The sequence below is a fragment of the Rattus rattus genome, chromosome 8, assembly GCF_011064425.1.
Source record: "Rattus rattus isolate New Zealand chromosome 8, Rrattus_CSIRO_v1, whole genome shotgun sequence".
Lineage (NCBI taxonomy): Eukaryota > Metazoa > Chordata > Mammalia > Rodentia > Muridae > Rattus > Rattus rattus.
In genome coordinates, this window is record NC_046161.1 from 52,766,664 (window position 1) to 52,785,203 (window position 18,540).

At 38.2% G+C, this 18,540-nt stretch overlaps 1 protein-coding gene across 10 annotated transcripts in view; it reads right to left on the bottom strand.

Moving 5' to 3' along the window:
- Positions 1 to 18,540, bottom strand: part of Neo1 (neogenin 1) — a 153,079-nt gene that overhangs the window by 30,859 nt on the left and 103,680 nt on the right. For 8 of the 10 annotated variants that reach the window (XM_032909405.1, XM_032909407.1, XM_032909404.1 and 5 more), the window contains 9 exons: positions 17,023 to 17,171; positions 16,482 to 16,620; positions 13,650 to 13,699; positions 11,824 to 11,971; positions 9,154 to 9,264; positions 8,031 to 8,225; positions 2,247 to 2,342; positions 701 to 924; positions 481 to 619 (listed from right to left, as the gene is read on the bottom strand). In XM_032909405.1, the coding sequence (XP_032765296.1) occupies positions 481 to 619; positions 701 to 924; positions 2,247 to 2,342; positions 8,031 to 8,225; positions 9,154 to 9,264; positions 11,824 to 11,971; positions 13,650 to 13,699; positions 16,482 to 16,620; positions 17,023 to 17,171 (1,251 nt within the window). The remainder of the gene's footprint in view (positions 1 to 480; positions 620 to 700; positions 925 to 2,246; positions 2,343 to 8,030; positions 8,226 to 9,153; positions 9,265 to 11,823; positions 11,972 to 13,649; positions 13,700 to 16,481; positions 16,621 to 17,022; positions 17,172 to 18,540) is intronic. The other 2 variants (XM_032909403.1, XM_032909398.1) reach the window with 1 other exon arrangement.

An 18,540-nucleotide genomic window follows, 5' to 3' on the forward strand; every position in this document is an offset into this window, starting at 1 on the left:
ATTAATGCAATAATATCTTGTATCTACCCACATGCTTTTCCATCTGTTCCTTATTTTACCTTATAATAACCTTCTAAACTAGAAATGGGGGACTATCACCCAAATAAGGTAGAAGAAACTGAGATTCAGAGGGATTAGTTGGGATGCTCATGAGAACAATTGGTAGATAGATGACCTGAGATTGAACTCTTGTAGTTTCTAAAACCTGGTCTGTCTTACATTACACTATTCTGCTATTTACTATTGTTTTAGCAAAGTGACCCAAAAATCCACAATAGTTGTAATGGAAGCACAGCTGAAACGTGGCTGTCCATTGGGCTCTGTAGAGAGCAATATGTGTACTGCGGGCACTCCGGGCACTCTGTCGAAGCAGGTGGTAAGATGTCCCATGGCTGAGAATGTCACAACAGTGTGAATTCCACAGGCGTTCATGTTTTACAAGAAGAAGTATCATGTAACACGGATTTGTATCATACATACCTAATTCAAAGGTAGCACCATGAGCTGTCATACTCCACGTACTTGACCTTCTGCCTTTGGTCACCATCACAGAGAACTCATACAACGTGTTTGGCTTTAAACCAGTAACCAAATAGCTTAACGTTGTTGCGTTTGCATTCTGGAAAAGTATAAATCAAGAACTTTAGAATAAGAAAATTCCATTGATTAGCTTTTTGCACTCAAGGCAAATGTCCAGTACCTTGTACTTGGTGTTTGCTGGGATGTTGGTCTTCCACCGGACTGTGTAGTAGCGGGAGTCTGTAATCTTCTGGTGTTTGGGCAGGGAGTTGTCTGCCCAGGTAATCCTTATGGTGTCGTGACTCAGAATGGAAGCCTGAACTCCCACGGGTGGCATCATGGGAGTGGGATCTGGCACTGGAGTGTATGGAGCATTAATAACAAATAAATCAACTTCAGAAGTGTCTGGGTAAAAAGTAATTAAGAAAGGGAAGTGGCATTTTAACATAAACAAAAATAAAAGGGAATGCAGGGGAGTATAATGGAATGAAAGATGAGAAATGGAGAAAAAGAAAGAAAATCCAGAGTTAATAGATAGCCCTCATTCATTCAGAAGAATACTTCTAATGTGATTTTCTTTAAAGGAAAAATCGTAGGAAAATGTTAAGCAAATTAATACTTAACCATATTGCCAACAATACTCTAAAGACACTGAAAAATTATAATTGAGTGATCATGTTAACACACATATGCTTGAATTTTTTCAAATTCCTTGAAAATGTTACCTGCTGTCAGAAAAAGGATCACAAAAAACCAAAATTGCTCTTAAAATCCAGAGTATAATTTCTGAACAAGCAACATAAAGCTCGTGGTCTATTTGACATTTAGTAGATATGGCTGTGTTTTTGGGACATGAATTACAACTGCTTGTCACTGGACATGTGGTCATCCCTCAAAGCGAATGTCCATGCTAAGCCAATTCAGACTTGCTGATGTTAAGTGTAGAGGCAGGAGAGAAATGGCTCACAGTTGAATTTATCCGGACTCCTCTTCCTTAAGAGGTGAACTGACACCATGTTGCACTGTCTGCTGTACTTTCTCTAGGAGTCAGAATAAGGTAGTGAACAAGTCTCCGTCAGGAACGGTAGATGCCATGATTATTACAGATCCAAGTGGCACAGTACTGACGAAGTTTAGAGACCATAGTACTTGTCTGATGAATAATGCATGTATGCGCTGTGTTCTATGCAGCAGACACACTCTCTATTGCAAAACGGAGGCCAGAGTGAGTAAAAAAGAAAAAAAAAATCACTGAGGCCCACATCTGGAATGCAGGACAGAGAGACCTTTGGGTTTTTCCAACTCCTAGCTAGGTCTTCTAAATGCACATACTCATTTATTTTATAAGTTCAGGTTTTAAATGTTTTCTTACATAGAGACAGTAACTCATTTTATATATAACTAAGAAATCTGAACTGACAATCCTTGTTTATGAATAACTGTTACACTAATGTAATAGTCTTCATGTGTATATTTCCTACATGATGAATACTGAAAATAATTCTCTCTATTCATTCTAGATTCTAACATATTAAAAAGTATATACATCTACCCAAAATGGCTTATGTGGTAGCCTTTAGAAAGTTAGTCTTTCATTCATTCCAAGTCTGTACTCCAAGTTGCCATGATTTTTTTGTTCATGAACACCCATCAGGGAGACCCCTGAGTCATACTCTACAAAAGCAGTTGGGAAAAGTACAGGTGACTAAGACAGACAGATGCCCTACCTGTGTGAGGTCTGGTCACAGCACTCTCATAAAGAGGGATGCCTTCGCCAACATTGTTAAATGCTTTCAAGGTAATCACGTAATGAGAGCTTGGATCTGAGGGAAAGAAATCAAAACAACTTTTTTAATGCTCTCTATAGGATTAAAAAGATACAGAAGTATCTATCTAATTGCAGAAAATTATTAGTGGGATGGCTTATTTTGGTATATGAAAAGATGTGGAGATAGAAGCACACATGCTACAAAAAATTGGTTCCATCAACTTGTTGGTTTAGTCTTTAGAGTAGAGGTGGACTCTTCTTCCTCTCCTGGGGTCTACTAAAGTTTAAGATGCTCACCGTATGACATAAGGCTCTTGTGTGCCAGAAGCCTGCAGATGCAGCCTCCACCCTTGACCTCACAGCTAAGGTAGAGAAGCAGGAGATAAGCTGAGAGTGAAGTGTCTTCAGCATTCCAGAGAATGTCCCAATCCAGAGCACTGACTTCTTGACTAGAGAAGGCATGTCTGGGATTTGATGATTCGCAAGGAGACTAAGAGAACAGTCTCTCTAGGGCAGTGGGTCTCAACCACCACAGGGTTGCATATTACAAGATATTTATATTACAACTCATAACAGTAGCAAAATTACAGTTATGAAGTAGCAACAAAAATAAGTTTATGATTGGGAGTCACCACATGAGGAAACTGTATTAAAGAGTGGCTGCATCAGGAAGGCTGAGAATCACTGCTTTAGAGGGTCCTTCAAGCTCAGGAGAGTTTAAGTTTGATGGACAGATGATTTCTACATAAACATCTTCACCTCTGACTTGCTTCTTTCACTTAATATTCCATGACTCTTATATTAAGTCGGGCTAATAAACATATTTTACTTTCTGCTGAACAAATTTTGTTTTCACTATTTCTCAATGAACACTTCTTTTCTAATAGTTTGGAACTTGCTCTGGGACATCTCAAATCTTTCCTCATCCTCCTTCCGTCTCCCAACCTCAGCCCCTCCATCGTCCTGCCAATCTTAATGCCCAGGGTGACACCTGAGTCTTTTCTAGTAGTCTATTGCTTATTCTCTTGAGCAGGCTCTGTGCTCCTTCTCACCACTGTGCCTCAAACACTATTCTGGTTACACCTTGCAGCCCCGCTGTATTTCTGGGTGGGCTGTTCTGTGCGCCTTGTTCAGCCTTTTTCTCTGCACATACTTCACTTTAACTCACATCTTTGTTTCTTGTGTTTTACCTTGGCTCTCCCTTAGACTGAAAGTTCCAGGAGGTCAAGGACTGAGTCCTGACTGAAATGCAAAGGACTTTCATTTCAGAAGTGTCACGGGAAACAGCAGGAGGCTGGTCATCACAGGGACATTTTACCCACTATAAGCTTTGGTTTTGCTATTCGACAATCGCTTGCAAGACTACTCATGTGGAGATGGCTCCTGGGTTCAGCTGATCTGTCTCTCTTTGGAAGGAAAACAGAAAGTATATTTTGTTTTTGACTACATTTATAAACTGTTGCTTATTTTCTTCCATAAAAGGTTTGGGAACTCATTTGTTATGGCCCTTAAAGCTGTTCTTGGGAAAGATGTCTACAAAGCAATGCTGAATAAAAAATTCCTAAGAGGAGATTATGAATTAAGAGAAAAATCTTTCAGAGAAATATTAATAATGAAAATCCAATTAGGAGAGGCAGTTACGGTCACACAAATCAATTCATTATATTATTATTACTATATTAACTTTAAAAATTACATTTATCTGTTTATGTGCACATGTGAGTAGTCATTCACATGCCACAGCACATGTATGATGTCAGAGAACAACTTGCAAAATTGGCTTTCTCTTTCTGCTAGTGGTTCCTAGAAATCAAACTTAAGATTGTCAGCCTTGGTGGCAAGCACCTTTACTTGCTCAGTGCTGGTGAATCTTACATCAATTTGACATAAAAACTAGAGTTATGGGCTGGAGAGATGGCTCAGTGGTTAAAAGCACTGACTGCTCTTCTAGAGGTCCTGAGTTCAATTCCCAGCAACCACACGGTGGCTCACAACCATCTGTAATGAGATCTGATGCCTGCTTCTGGTGTGTCTGAAGACAGCTACAGTGTACTCATATATAATAAATAAATCCATTAAAAAAAAAAACAAACTAGAGTTATCTGAAATGAAAAAACCTTAATTGAGAAAATGCCTCCATAAGATCTGGATGTAAGGGGTTGGGGATTTAGCTCAGTGGTAAAGCGCTTGCCTAGCAAGCGCAAGGCCCTGGGTTCGGTCCCCAGCTCTGAAAAAAAAAAAAAAAAAAAAAAAAAAAAAAAAGATCTGGATGTAAGGCATATTCTTAATTAGTTATTGATGGGGAGAGCCCAGTCCATTGTCAATAGCTCCAACCCCGGACTAGTGGTCCTGAGTTCTATAAGCAGCTGAGCAAGCTTTAGGAAGCAAGCCAGTAAGCAGCACCCTCCATGGCCTCTGCATCAGCTCCTGCTTCCAGGATCCTGCCCTGTTTGAGTTCCTGTCCTGACTTCCTTCAGTGGTGAACAGCAATGTGGAAGTGTAAGCTGAATAAACCCTTTCCTCCCTCAACTTGCTTTTGGTAATGGTGTTTTGTTACAGCAATAGGAACCCTAATTAAGACAGTTATCTTGCTGGCCCATAATTCATTATCAAAAAATTGGTATTTCTCACTTTTGCTTTTAAAATTAACTATGAGGTATAATTAGCATAAAATAAATGTATTTAAAGGGATAGTAAGTTTTGACAAATTAACATATCTATGCAATTAATGCCTAAATAGAGAAATTAGGACATTTCCAAGTAGCTATGCTCTTAAACATCAACTCCTAGCACTGATAATGCAACCACTGATTATAAATTTGTCAGTATGGCTAAGTTTTGCATATTTTTAGTATCTTAAAAATACAACAACAGTGAATATTATTTTGTCTTTGGCTTTTTGCTCAGCACATTTCTTAGACTCATTTCTTCTGCTGTGTGTATTGACGGCCAATCTATCAATTTTAATTACTGAGTAGTTTCTATGACAAAGATATTATACAATTTAATATTAACTAATTGATAGAAATTTCTAATATTTCCCTCTTCAGGCTATCATAAATAAAGTATTTTCTCAAACCTTTTAAGTGGGCATGTGTTTGAGTGGGACTGTTGTATGGCTAACTTTATAAAAAAAAACCAAAACAACCTTCCATTTACAAAGTAGCTGTACTATCAACATTTTTAACAGCAAATGTGAGAACTCCAGGGGACACACAGTGGTGTTTCATTGAGGAGTCTCTTGCAGTTCTCTTGACAATTAGTAGTGTTAAGCATCTTTTAACATGTTCATTTTCCATCCGAGTATCTTCTTCCTAGACTACCACACAACTTCATTGTCTGCTCACAGGTCTTCTTTAGTGTAGTGTCTAACCAAATCTTTTGCTCATTTTTGACTGGTTTCCTTTTTACTAAAAGTTGTAGGAATTTTTACATATTCTAGCATCAAACTGTGAGACATTTGGATAGCTGATATTTTCTTCGTTTCTGTGACTTGCCTTTGTTGTGGTAAATATATAAAAGAATCTACCAACCATGCTAGTATTGGCACTGGTGGGCCACATGGCATCTGTGGGGTATTTTCATCTCAGTCAGCAAAGTGTCACCCAATAAGCTCCCCATTTCCATCCCACACTGCCACCACTGGCTACCATCTGAGCGGGAAAGCCCTCTTGCAACTCTATCATCTAGTTCCCAAGGCAGGAGGTCACCTCCACGACAGTTCCCTACAGAGTCCGCCTATCTTATGGTTCTCTTACTGTGGACTCTGTTCACATTCCCAGCATCTGCCCCCTGTGGTTATAGTCACAACTCCCAGTAACCCGTTAAAATCAAAACTCAATAAGCTTGTAATTTAGCAATCAGATTTATACCTTAAATTCTTAATTCACAAAACGTCCACACAATAAACTCATGACCAACTGATAATGATATAAACTGCCCACCTAGATAAGACAAATTGTCCTATAAAAATCCATCTCTTAAGAAATATTCGTAAGTATCTGTGGCCATTTAAGGCCACACAGATTTGGGTCATCCTTCTCAGCCTCCATCTTGGTTCTTCCTTCTTTTCCTCTCTCCCATCTTATGAAAACTCTGTCCCTACTTTACTTTTTCACTGCCCCTTGCCTTATCTTGTTCCTGCCCTCTCTAACATATAGACATCGACATGCCGTTTTATTTCTATCGATGTCTCATCAATAGCATAAGTTTAAGTTTTTGATTAAGAACTAGGTAAAAAGATGCATTGGAAGTTAAGAACACTGGCTATTCTTCTAGAGGATTCAGGTTAGATTCTCAGCAGCCACATGGCAGTTTACAACTGTCTCTAAGTTCCGTTTCAGGGGATCTGATGCCCTTTTTCTGATCAATGGACACTGCACATAGGTGAAGAGCAGACACGCAGACACACAGACATATTCATTCTCTCTCCCCCGCTCCCTCTCCCTCTTTCTCTCTCTGTTCAGAGGACAACTCACATAAGTTAGTTCTCTCTTGCCTGTGGGTCCTGGGGATTAAACTCAGTTTGTCAGCAGGTATTTTACCCACTGAGCCTTTGCAATGACTCTACTTTGTCAATCATATGGTTTGTGGTTGTTTATGGTAGTCTGTTTTTTGGGTGTTCTTTTTTCCTCTTCCATATAGACATTCAATTAGTCCCATGCCCTTAGTTACAAAGGTACCCTTTCTGTACTGAATCACTTCATTACCTTTGTTAAAAATTCAACTGAGAACATTAATATCAAGTACTGATTATCCCGTTAATGTATAACCTGAACCTTTGCACCAGTATCACCGAGTCTCCATCGTTTTAACTTAGTAAGTTATCATCAAGTCAAGTATTATGCATTTTCCAACTTTTTTCTTTTTCAAAAATAGCTATTTTGTTATTTGCTTTTAAAAATAAAGTTTAGAATCAGGTTTTCAATTTGTATAATAAAAGAGCTGAAAGGAATCTTCCCAAAGTTTGACCAGTAACAACCTACTATATATATATATATATCCTAAAACTGTACATAAGTTTGATGGGAAACCAAGTATTTGCAAAAATCAAGGTATCTTATTAATGAAATACATGTTAATACAAAGGAAAGTGATAATAAGCACTGGATATCATTCTGTGTGTCTAATATGAGGCACTGACAAAAACCCAACACTATGTCGTTCCCCTACAAAGTGTATAAACCCAGATGTACTGTGGAAGTGCTGGACACACCTAATTTGAGGAACATAAATGGCCTGCGTATGTATTTTCAAATGTCATTTATTAAGATCAGGGGGGAAAAAAAATCAACCAACCATAGAACTGGTTCTGAATCAAAAGCTAACGAGACATGATAATTACACTCAACACTGATTCTCAACCAGAAAATAGCATTTTTTTCTTTTGTCATAAGGAACAATGGTAAGAAAAGTGTCAAATATGCAATTTTTAACGTCTTTAGTTCAATAAGCAAGCTATTTGGAATTTCATGATCATGCTAGTGATTAGTGAGAGTTATCATGTCTGCAACTGACTTTTGTATGTCTCAGGGGGAAATATACACAAAGGAAAATAGAAAAGAATAAAAGAAATGTGAAAAAATTAATCCTGCATAATCTGGATGAAGACTCTAAGAAGAATATAGCAAAATTCTTTCCACAAGTGTTACAATTTTTCTGCAAAAATAAAATTATAGTATAATAAAATTTAAAAATCAAAGAAATCACATGCATGATTATCCTTTCTACCTAGCAAGCATACCCAAGTTTTCGATGGTGTAATAGCGCTGTTTGTAGTCCACTTTGATGGTCTGGGCATGAGGGCTGCCAATGCCGTAACCAATGGCGTACCCTCGAACCACAATGTTCTGGTTCTCTGGAGGAGTCCAGCTCACTACAATGCTAGTGACAAGTGGACGGACATGAAGAGAGCTAGGCACTTCAGGAACACGAGATTCTGAGAAGGAAAGCAGAAAAATGAAATATGAGATGTATTTCCTGTAGAATGTTTCCTTATCCTTGGTGAATGTTGTTTAGTTCCTGTCAAAATATTTGGGCTTTAACAAAATCCCCACAACTCCCTTTTGAGCCAAGAACTCAAAGAGAATCTATAGCTACAGTGGAATATGGTCTATGATTTTTTTTTTTCCTAAGAAAATAAAACCTAGTTGCTCATTCCATTCACTATTGGTTTAATGAGAAAGATACATCAACAAACTAGAAACCTGTTTGGAACAGGTTAATCAAATATCATATTACAACAATGGTACCAATTATTTATTTCCCCAGATAATTAACCATCCAGAAAAACTGGCACCAAAGCCAGTTGTTAGATGACTAACAGATTTTAAAAGGTAGCAGTTTAATACATCTTTCATGTATGTTACTCAAGACATAAATTGCTACTTTAGTTGAAACTCAGAATAGGGATATAGGTCTTTGGTCTCCCCAAATCTGGCACCATCACTGTGAAAGGAACTAACTACACATAACCACCTGGTACTACTTATTGAACAAACGGGAGGAAAAGCACACGGTCTCCATGACTCAGGAAAGAGGTAGCTGCAAAGGAAATATGGGTACACAGTGATGTGGCTCAGCCTGACATTTTAGATTATCTATTTACTTATTCGCCTCAGTAAGAAAACTCAACTCAAATCCCTATACATTTTTATTGTTCTGAGCCTGTTTCCTTTGGAACCTCTTTACATGCTGGAGAATGATTATACCTTTAGGAGCTCTATTGTTTCACAGCAACAATAGCAGCACAACATTCCAATACTCACAGACAAGCTAAACTCAATAGCTTTCCAATTTGACTCCCTGGTGATAGTTAGTATCTGTCTATTATGAGCCATTCCTGCTCACTGCTGAATCTTACTTACCATCTAGGTCACTTTCAAAGGTCTCAGCAGACAGCCAATCAGTTGCGGGACCTGTACCATTGACTGTGAGAGCAGCTACTCGGAAGTTATATTCTGTCCCCCGATCAAGACCTGAGGATCAGACAAAAGAGAAAAGCTGAAACGAGAGCTCTGGAAAACAAAAAGTTAGTAATTCCTGTAAAAGGAAACATCTCACCTAACCAACTCAGTCCAGAGCTCAATAAAGTGTAAGTTCATAAACATGCAAATACAACATGGGGTAATTCTCAGTGCCTACACCACTCAGGGTAAAACAGCAAAGACTAACCCCTCCCAGGAAGTTAAGAGCTTTTTTGTTTAAGAGCATGAAGGCACCTCTTGGATTATTTAATGCAATCCTGTCAGCCAAAAAAGAAGTCATAGGTAATGAAAGAGTAGTTACAGAGGATCAAAATCAGTTGGTTTCAGAAGACACCAAAACCCAGAAAAGAATGTAAAGATGTAACTCCTATCAGAAAACCCAGAAAAGAATGTAAAGATGTAACTCCTATCAGAAACCCAGAAAAGAATGTAAAGATGTAACTCCTATCAGAAAACCCAGAAAAGAATGTAAAGATGTAACTCCTATCAGAAAACCCAGAAAAGAATGTAAAGATGTAACTCCTATCAGGTTACCTCTGTTCTTTGAGACCTGCTCTAACCACAGCTGAAATAATTTCAACATCAAATATGGCCTAGAAATCTATTTTTCAGTAACGAGTTGAACAAGTGTATTTATAGTAAAAGAAGAAATCCCAAACTTTTCTCTTATATAACTCTTTATTTACTACCAGCTTTAATAAAGTATATGATTTACCAATGTAAAAGCAACAAAGATTCACAGATAAAAGTCTACCTACAAAGCAGGACAACAGTTAATATGACGTTATGCATCCATTCACATGTTCATTTTTAGAGCACTAAAATACAAGATAATGACCATTAAGGTTATGAATATCATCCTAACTCTCTATGTCTAAAACACTGGGATCTCTGGACAGCAGTACAGTACAGAAACCCCAATATAGACAGAGATATTGAAAACATAAGTAAGTAGGCTGGGATGAAAGGTATGCTGCAGCTAAGGTAACCAACCCTGGCACACAGTAAGAAGAGACAGAAGGCTCTGTCCTGTGTGTGTCATCCTAAATGTTTGCCCATAAAAAGCAAAGACAGAGAGGGGAACAACTGGTGGACCCATGTCAATTTACCTCCCCATTTAAAAATTTACTTTTCTTTATTATCTTCTATGTATGGGTGCTCTGCTTGTACGTATGTGTACCATGCATGTGTCTGGTGCCCTCAGAGGCCAAGAGAATATGTTGGATTCCCTGAGCCCAGACTTAGACTCCATGTGGGAGTTGAGACTCTAACCCACGTCCTCTAGAAGAACAGCCCGTGCTTAGTCACTGAGCCATCTCCCTAGGCCCATTACCCATGACCATCTAGTCAGAAAGTACAGGAGAATACTGCATGTGTTTGCAATTATAAAAGAACCAAACCTTAAAATAAACACAAACATGGCTCAATAAGGATCTGAAAGAATCCAATTATCCAGTTGTCACTCCATGGCCTCTAGAAGGCTAAGAATATATGAAAGTTCAGGCAAAAGAGAGGTGAGTATGAAAAGGCTGAATTCCTCTCCCCTCTAAATAACTGTCAGTTTAAGAAGTAAAACTAAGGCACGAAGCAGACATAAAGGTAGGGTAATGTGTGTTAAGTGCTACAACAACTATTCTGTCCAGCTACAGATTAACTGTCTAATTCGATGACTGACATGGATTCTCAGTAATCCATTTTGCATATCCCATTAGAAAGCTTCAAGTTAATGCTTCAAACCTCCAAGAATCTTTTTTGTTCACATTGCATATTCAATGTTAGTTCATGCAGATCGCAGCTTTCATCCCTGGATAACGGGGACACGCTTCCAGAGAACAGCTATCCTTCCCTCTACAGAGGTTTTGGATGACGCTTAACTCAGCGGGTACTTCGCTGTGCTCTGAGCACAACGGACGCTGCTTTAGCCCTTATTAGTTAGCAACGCCTAGACCCTATCCTCATTTACTTGTTGCCTCTCAAGATTCTCCTGTAAAGGAGTCCGGCCTTGCTTGGCCAGTTCTCACAGTTGTGTAAGAAAGAGAGTTCTTAGTTATCTATATTTTTATTAGATACACATTCGAGCCCATCTGATAAGATATATTTTTTGTTATACATAAAAGGAAAACTATACAAGAGAGCTATTTCTGATAGAATTTTCTAAGACTTTACACTGTGCATAGCAGCACATGTAATTATAATATTGCAGCTATTCAAATATTCTTCAGTTTGGCATGTTTTAAGATTTGTTAGCAATTTGGTTGAGTGAAGTCTATCTTACATTTTCAGATTACAAAGTATTTTAAACTCCAATAATGTGGACAGAATAAAAAGGAACTAAAAAATCAAACACAATTCAACCCCTCAGCAATGGGGGAATCCACCAGAGTATTTTCCATTAATTTGTATCAAAAACTGTTTCAATTTTTTGTAAACCATTTTTTAATTTGTTTCTATAAAACAACTGCTTAGAGCAGTTTTAGACCAGCCTCATTTCAGGTCTAAGGAAGAGCCACATTTTAGCCGCTGACTGTGTATGCAAAGCAGCTTACTTACCTTCAATCAGCTGAGACAGCTGTGTCCCAGTTACCACTGTCTCAGTGACATCACTTTTTCGGGAGGCCTTTCGATACCGAATCTTGTAGCCAGTAATCTGCCCATTTTGTGTGGCTGAGGAAGGGGGCTGCCAGTGGATCACTATACTCTGAGGAAAGGCAGTGCAAGGAAAAGACTGAACATGTCAAAGGGTTGCTCCTGATTGTACATGCTATCAAACCCAATTCACTGCAGAAAGAGGAGAGTAACCATAAAGAGCACTTGGGAGCCCCACCAAATTACTTACTTAATAGTAAAAAAAAAATTAAATAATTATTTAATAATAATTATAATTATTAATAATTAATAATTATTTAATAACTTAATTAATCAATTAATAATAACTTAAATAATTCTAACTCACTGGATGTGGTGATGCACATCATTCTCAGCACTTGGGAGACAGAGGCAGGTAGATATCTATGACTTTAGGGTCAGCCTGATCTATATAGTGAGTTTAGGGCCAGCCTGATCTATATAGTGAGTTTAGGGCCAGCTAGAGCTATAGCGAGACTTTTGTTTCAAGACAAAACACTAGCACAATAAACAAACAAAACTTAATTAAATTTAAAAAAACCCTCAAACTTCTCTAGGGGAGATTATTATGTCTTAAAGCAGTGTACTCTACTAGGCATGTGACATAATGTTGTCATCTACAAAAACTCATGCTTGAGAGCCATGTTACAAGAGAAACTCCCAAAAAGCCCTCATGTTTTAAGTCTATAATTCTTGGGTTAGGCTGCAGAATATCTATCCTAGTGTGCATGCAGCCCATGGACACGGCTTGGACATACTTGCTTGAATCTAGACTTATCTTAGCTTCTAAGTAAGTATTTTGTTGGAATGAAAACATCAGAAGTTCCAGAAGAGGTTTTATAAGGAAAAAATAAGGTCAGAGGCATACAGATTAGGAAATAAATTATTGTTAGGTGTAAGAATTATTTCCTTTCTTGAATGCAAATTAGCTGTAATTAAAAATTTCTGTGGACAGGAGTGGTGGATAGAATGTCTGAAATCCCAAATCTTGGAAGACAGAAACTGTAGGTTTACAAGTTTGAGGCTAGCCTAGGCTATACAGTAAGTTCTAGGCCAGTCTGTATGCTAACTAATAAGGGCACACACACACACACACACACACACACACACACACACACACACACACACACACACACACACTAAGACCCTGTCAAAAAAACAAAACAAAACAACAAACAAAAACCCTGAAATGAAATAGAAGTGAATGCTTCCTGATGTAGCCTCCCACAGTACCTTTTGATAAGATTTCTTTACTTATGCTGCCCGGGGGGATGTGGGGGTGTGGGTAATCTGAAAGGCACACATGGCTGATATACATGAAACTGAACCAGGAGGGATGCTGTGAACAGATATCTATTCCTATCTGTCTTTGGTTTATACTAGCATCATGTTATCATAAGCAACCTATTTTCTTTGAATGATTCTGTATGCTTAAGATCTAAACTGTCATATTTATGTAACAGAAAAAATTTTTAATAGAAAGCTAAAAAGGTTTTAGCATAAGAGAAAGGAAAGAAACAGTAAACAAGTGAGTTCTTAGCTCAGCTTTATTATGCCTAGGCTGTCTTGTTTTCCTGTTTGATTTTAGGTGTTTTCAGTTACATTCTAATTTCAGGTTCGTATTTCTCAAAGCAAATGAATTACTACAACACTGGCATTCACTGTTCTGATGTTTGACCAAAGAATTTCTGGCTCTCTACACCCCTCTGAGGCTCAGGGTGCCAGTAAAGTGAATAGAAGTAAAGCCTTACCTTTGAATTTCTCACTTCTAAGGACAGATTCTGAGGAGCAGCACTGGGCACTAGACAGGTTTAAGAAGAAAAAAAAAAAGGAAACAATTCAACTATCCACACATCACCCATCATGAGGGTCTCAACCCAGCTAACTGTGTCTTATGTTGATAGCGCTAGGAGGTGAAGTGTGGCCATCCTTTATTCACATGAGCATCCACCCTTTCTCAAATCAGGTTAAAATTCTGGAAATCAGATACTTAGTTCAGGAATATAAGGAGTCCTGAACCCCTAGGCCAGCAGTTCTCAACCTGTGGGTCGCAACTCCTTGGGAGGTCGAACAACCCACTCACAGAGGTCACATCAGATATCTACATCACGATTCATAATGGCAGCAAAATTAGTTATGAAGTAGCAGTGAAATAATTTCATTGTTGGAGGTCACCGCAGCACAAGGAACTGTACTAAAGGGTCAAAACATTAAGGAAGGCTGAGAACACTGCCCTAGACTCTGAACTTTTCTAGACTTAAGAGATATTCTAAAACTTAAACATATTCTGAGTACCCACTATGGGAAGAGCCACACATTTTCTGGAACTGAGTGCAATAAATGTGGCAAGTGACCAGAATTAGGTAATGACAGTATGCACCAAGACGAGAAGATGGACACAGCGAGTTTGGTTTTCCTGTCCCAAAGTGGTTTACAAGACAATTCTCAAGAGGAGAAAGATATTTCAACAAGGAAAGCTGTAATCAGTGAACTATCTGGCTCCCCAATGCACCAGTGTGTCAGACAGCGGGCATGAAGAGTTTGGGTCTGTTAGTGAAACAAAGTTATATAACCAAAGTTCTTAACATTCTGGAACTTAACAAAGGAGCGTCTAAAAGTTGATGGCTCATATACTCTCCCTTCATGTGATGACAGACAGCAAAGAAAACTCAAGCAGACCTAACTAGTTTGCTCTCTCACTAGTTGCTAACTCTAGCCCTTCGTAACCAATCTTCTCATCAGGACTTTTCAATTCCCTATCATCTGGTGACTCCACACTGAAATAAGGACCTACTGAGCTGAATATGCCTTGTTAGCTGTCCTAACGTGCTGGGAAAATGATATGGCTTCAAGTCAGAGGTTCAGCTGTAGAGATCTGAAGTAGGGCCCACCTATTATTCTATTCTATTCACCTATTCCATGTTAAAAAGTAACTTAGCCATAGAGACATTCAACATAACTTGTGTCTGTGTGATCCCCACCCTCAAAGTTAAGATTTGTTAAAAGCTACTGTGTAGCAGGAACTCACTCCTCACAGCTCTCATAGGAGTTTACTGCTATTTTCATTTCATGTACATGTTTTTTACAGATAAACTTCTCTGGTTTACTTGATCAAGGCATTCCTTTTAGTAGGCTTAAGATCTGGGATTTACCTTCCTCCAAAATGCTGCCTGAAAACCCCACGTTAAGGAGCTTCATTCCACTCAGTTTCCATAGTGCTGTGGTCAATAGGTCAACTTTAAGATCAGTTAAAATTTGGCTTACATGTAAATTAAAAGGCTGTAAAACCTTTTTTCTCTTAAATCACGACCAATTGGATATGCAGTTGGATAGATTAACTATAACTTATCTTTTGTTTTTCCTTTTTATCTGAAAAAAAGTCAAGTCCAGGGGTTGGGGATTTAGCTCAGTGGTAGAGCGCTTGCCTAGCAAGCACAAGGCCCTGGGTTCGATCCTCAGCTCCGGAAAAAAAAAAAAAAAAGTCAAGTCCAAAGAAAGGAATACTAAAATGAACATTGTATTCTCTACTGTATTTTTCTCGCTCTAAGTGCACACTGAGAACTGCATAGGTACCGGTTTGTCTACCATATATTGCTTCTGAATTATCTGAGAGATTGCTGTAAGTCACTGTGACAGATTATTCTGAAATGGTTTACATTTGTCTCAATATCTGAATAACTGAATTCAATAGTTCACTATTTCCTGAGAAAAACAGCAGGCTCCAATCAAACTAAAATAGGAAATTCACATTTGGAAGCTGTAATTTTGATTAAAAAATGGTATCAAATATATATAATAACATGTCCAATATTTAGCATTCTTAAAACTGGATCTAGTAAGTGTGCCAGCAGTGTCCTACATAGATGTTTTTGTTTCTGGTATCCAGGAACCAAAGATCACACATATTTTACAGTCTATGTCTTACTCTCCTTTAATTTAGATGCTTTTTCTATAAGATATAATATAAGAGTATATTATAATATATTATAAGAGGCCATCTTTAACGCTAAAGGCCATCTAAATTTTTTTAAAAAGTTGCAGAACTTCTCTCAATTTGACGAGTCTGCTTGTGGCATCGTAATTTGGATTGAAATTAAGTATTTTGGGTAGGAAAACAGAGGTCAAAGCTGTATCTCTTCATGGACTACAAACCATGCATATATGCTGCTTCTGTATTACTGACGTAACGTTTGACCTCTGCCTAAGGGAAAAGAACTGTAGCTCTTACATTTTTAAATATGAGTGGTACTTCCAGTAAGGCTAATCATCCTACAGCCATAAAATGGTCTGTGCTGTAAACAAGCAACAGAATTTATCTCCTCAGAAGACTGTACTAAAAACACCGAGAACCCATTCCGTATTAGATACTATGTGCTCTGTGTTTTCCAGTCAAGTTTTACAGCAATGCTGGTGAAATTGGTGTTACCAGAAGTTTACATGTAAGAAAAAAATACTTTAAAAAGTGAGTTAATCATCAAGAGGTACAATGGGGATAAGAATAAAAGTTTCTTTACATCAAAGCACATGGTTTTATTGATTAGGGGTACTAAGAATAGCATTTTGTTGCAAAGGAAAAAGCTTACCATCTGATAATGTTCGAACAGCAACATCTTGTGTAGACACTCCAGGACCATGTTTATTGTAGGCCACCACTCGGAAACTATATTCTGTGTATTTCTTCAGTCCATTAATAGTATAGGAGTGACTTGAAACATCAACATCCTTGAATGAAATGGAATATGCATCTGTACATACATACCCACACACACAGAGACCTCAAGCCAAAAGAAATGCTACAAAATGAACAAATGCTGCACAATACAGTTTTAACCCTCTTACAGAATGTTGTCTATAGCGAAAGCAGATTAGTTAATTATAAACAATAGAAGTTTATTTAGAAATATTATTTGATGTTTAGCAACCCTTGCTGGTAAAAACTTCAAAATAAATCAAATAATCTTTGATTTCTTCAACTAATCATAGAGCTTTGTAAGATTTGGGGTGGAGGCTACAGTATTAGCATATCCTGTATGCTGGGCAGTTGTTCTACCACTGGGCTGTATCTCTACCCCTTTAGTTTTTAGAAACTAATGGTCCCCCCTAAAAAACCATATCACTTTATACCTGTTCTTTATCAGTTCCTTTTTCCATGTAGTACAATTTGTAATTTTGAATTTCCCCATTGCCAGATAACGGTGTTTCCCATGTGACAGTGATAGAAGTAGGTGATGTTGCATAAGCTCGGATATTAGGTGCTGGGCCAGGGAGCTGAACTGAAAAGAGAATTCCAAGAGATCAAGATATAAATCAGACTTACTGCAGTTCACAATAGCCATTCTCAGCAATACTGTTACAAAGCCCACGTTTTAGAAACAATAAAAGCTAAAAAGACAATTGACTTGAAGTATTTTTAAGATCCATATGTTTTCCTTTACATAACTCAAAGCCAGAAATGAAGTACCTTCAATTTATTAAAAATAAGAAAAATACACAAAAGAATTCCTGTGATTTACAAACTCTCAGAAGTGCATATGTATATACACACTCTCTTACCACACAGAGCTGTGTGGGAGCCAGAGGTCAGTGTCAGAAGTCTTCCTCTATCACGTTCTACTGCCATGCTCTGCGACAGGGTCTCCCACTGAGCCTGAAGCTTACCTGTTTCAGCTTGGCTGGATGACCCAAGTTCCTGGCATCTATCTGCTCCCTTCCCCCATCCCTTAGCTTGAGCTGCAGGTGTGTGCCTAGGTTTATGTGGGTACTGAGGAATCCAAACTCAAGTCCTTAGACTTGCACAATAAATATTTGAGCCCTCTTCTCTAGCCCCAAATTCTGGTTTTGTAGAGGGATAAGGCAGCATATAAAAGCAACCTCCACTGGAAGAGATCTTTCTGCTGTTGAATACTAAGCAGGTTCTGGGAACATAGTGATAGGCAGAAGCCCCATTCACAAAGAACTCAGTTTAGCACAGATCAGGTACAATAATAAATGCTGGCAGATTCATATGGTGGCTGTAATGAAAGAGTAGAGAGCACAGGATTCTGCTATGTGAAGGGTTGCTTAGGGAAGGGAAGAGAAGAGTTGTGAGGATTTCTTCTTATTACAAAAAATGGTTTTTTAGACATCTGCGAGAATATTATTTGTCACTGGGGCAATCTGGGGGATAGGTGGAAAGACAATGTTATATGACTTGTATGGTTGTACCACAGAACGGATGTTAGAGAAATAATATCGAAAACAAGAGCCAGACAGGGAGGAACGTTTGATGTCCTACTGTGGGGTTCAGATTTTCTGACAGGCAGTGAACAGGAGCATGACAGTCAGATCCATGCTTAGAAAGGATGTGTGGACACAAGCACGGAAGAGAAGCAGCAAAGAATAAAACCCGTTAAAGAAATAGCATCACGTTCAGTAATAGCTACATTTACTGAATGCTTACAATGAGCCAAACATCAATAAAGTTAACGCATTACATGCTTCTTTACTTTTCTTTTCTAACTTAATCTTAGCACTAACCAAAAGAGATGCAAAGTATTACTATTCCCATGAATTTTGAGGCTAAGAACCTTTTCAAGTCATGGGAAATTTATAGTGGTGGAGCCCGAAACTGGACAGTGTTTTAGTCTAAAACGTGACTCATGG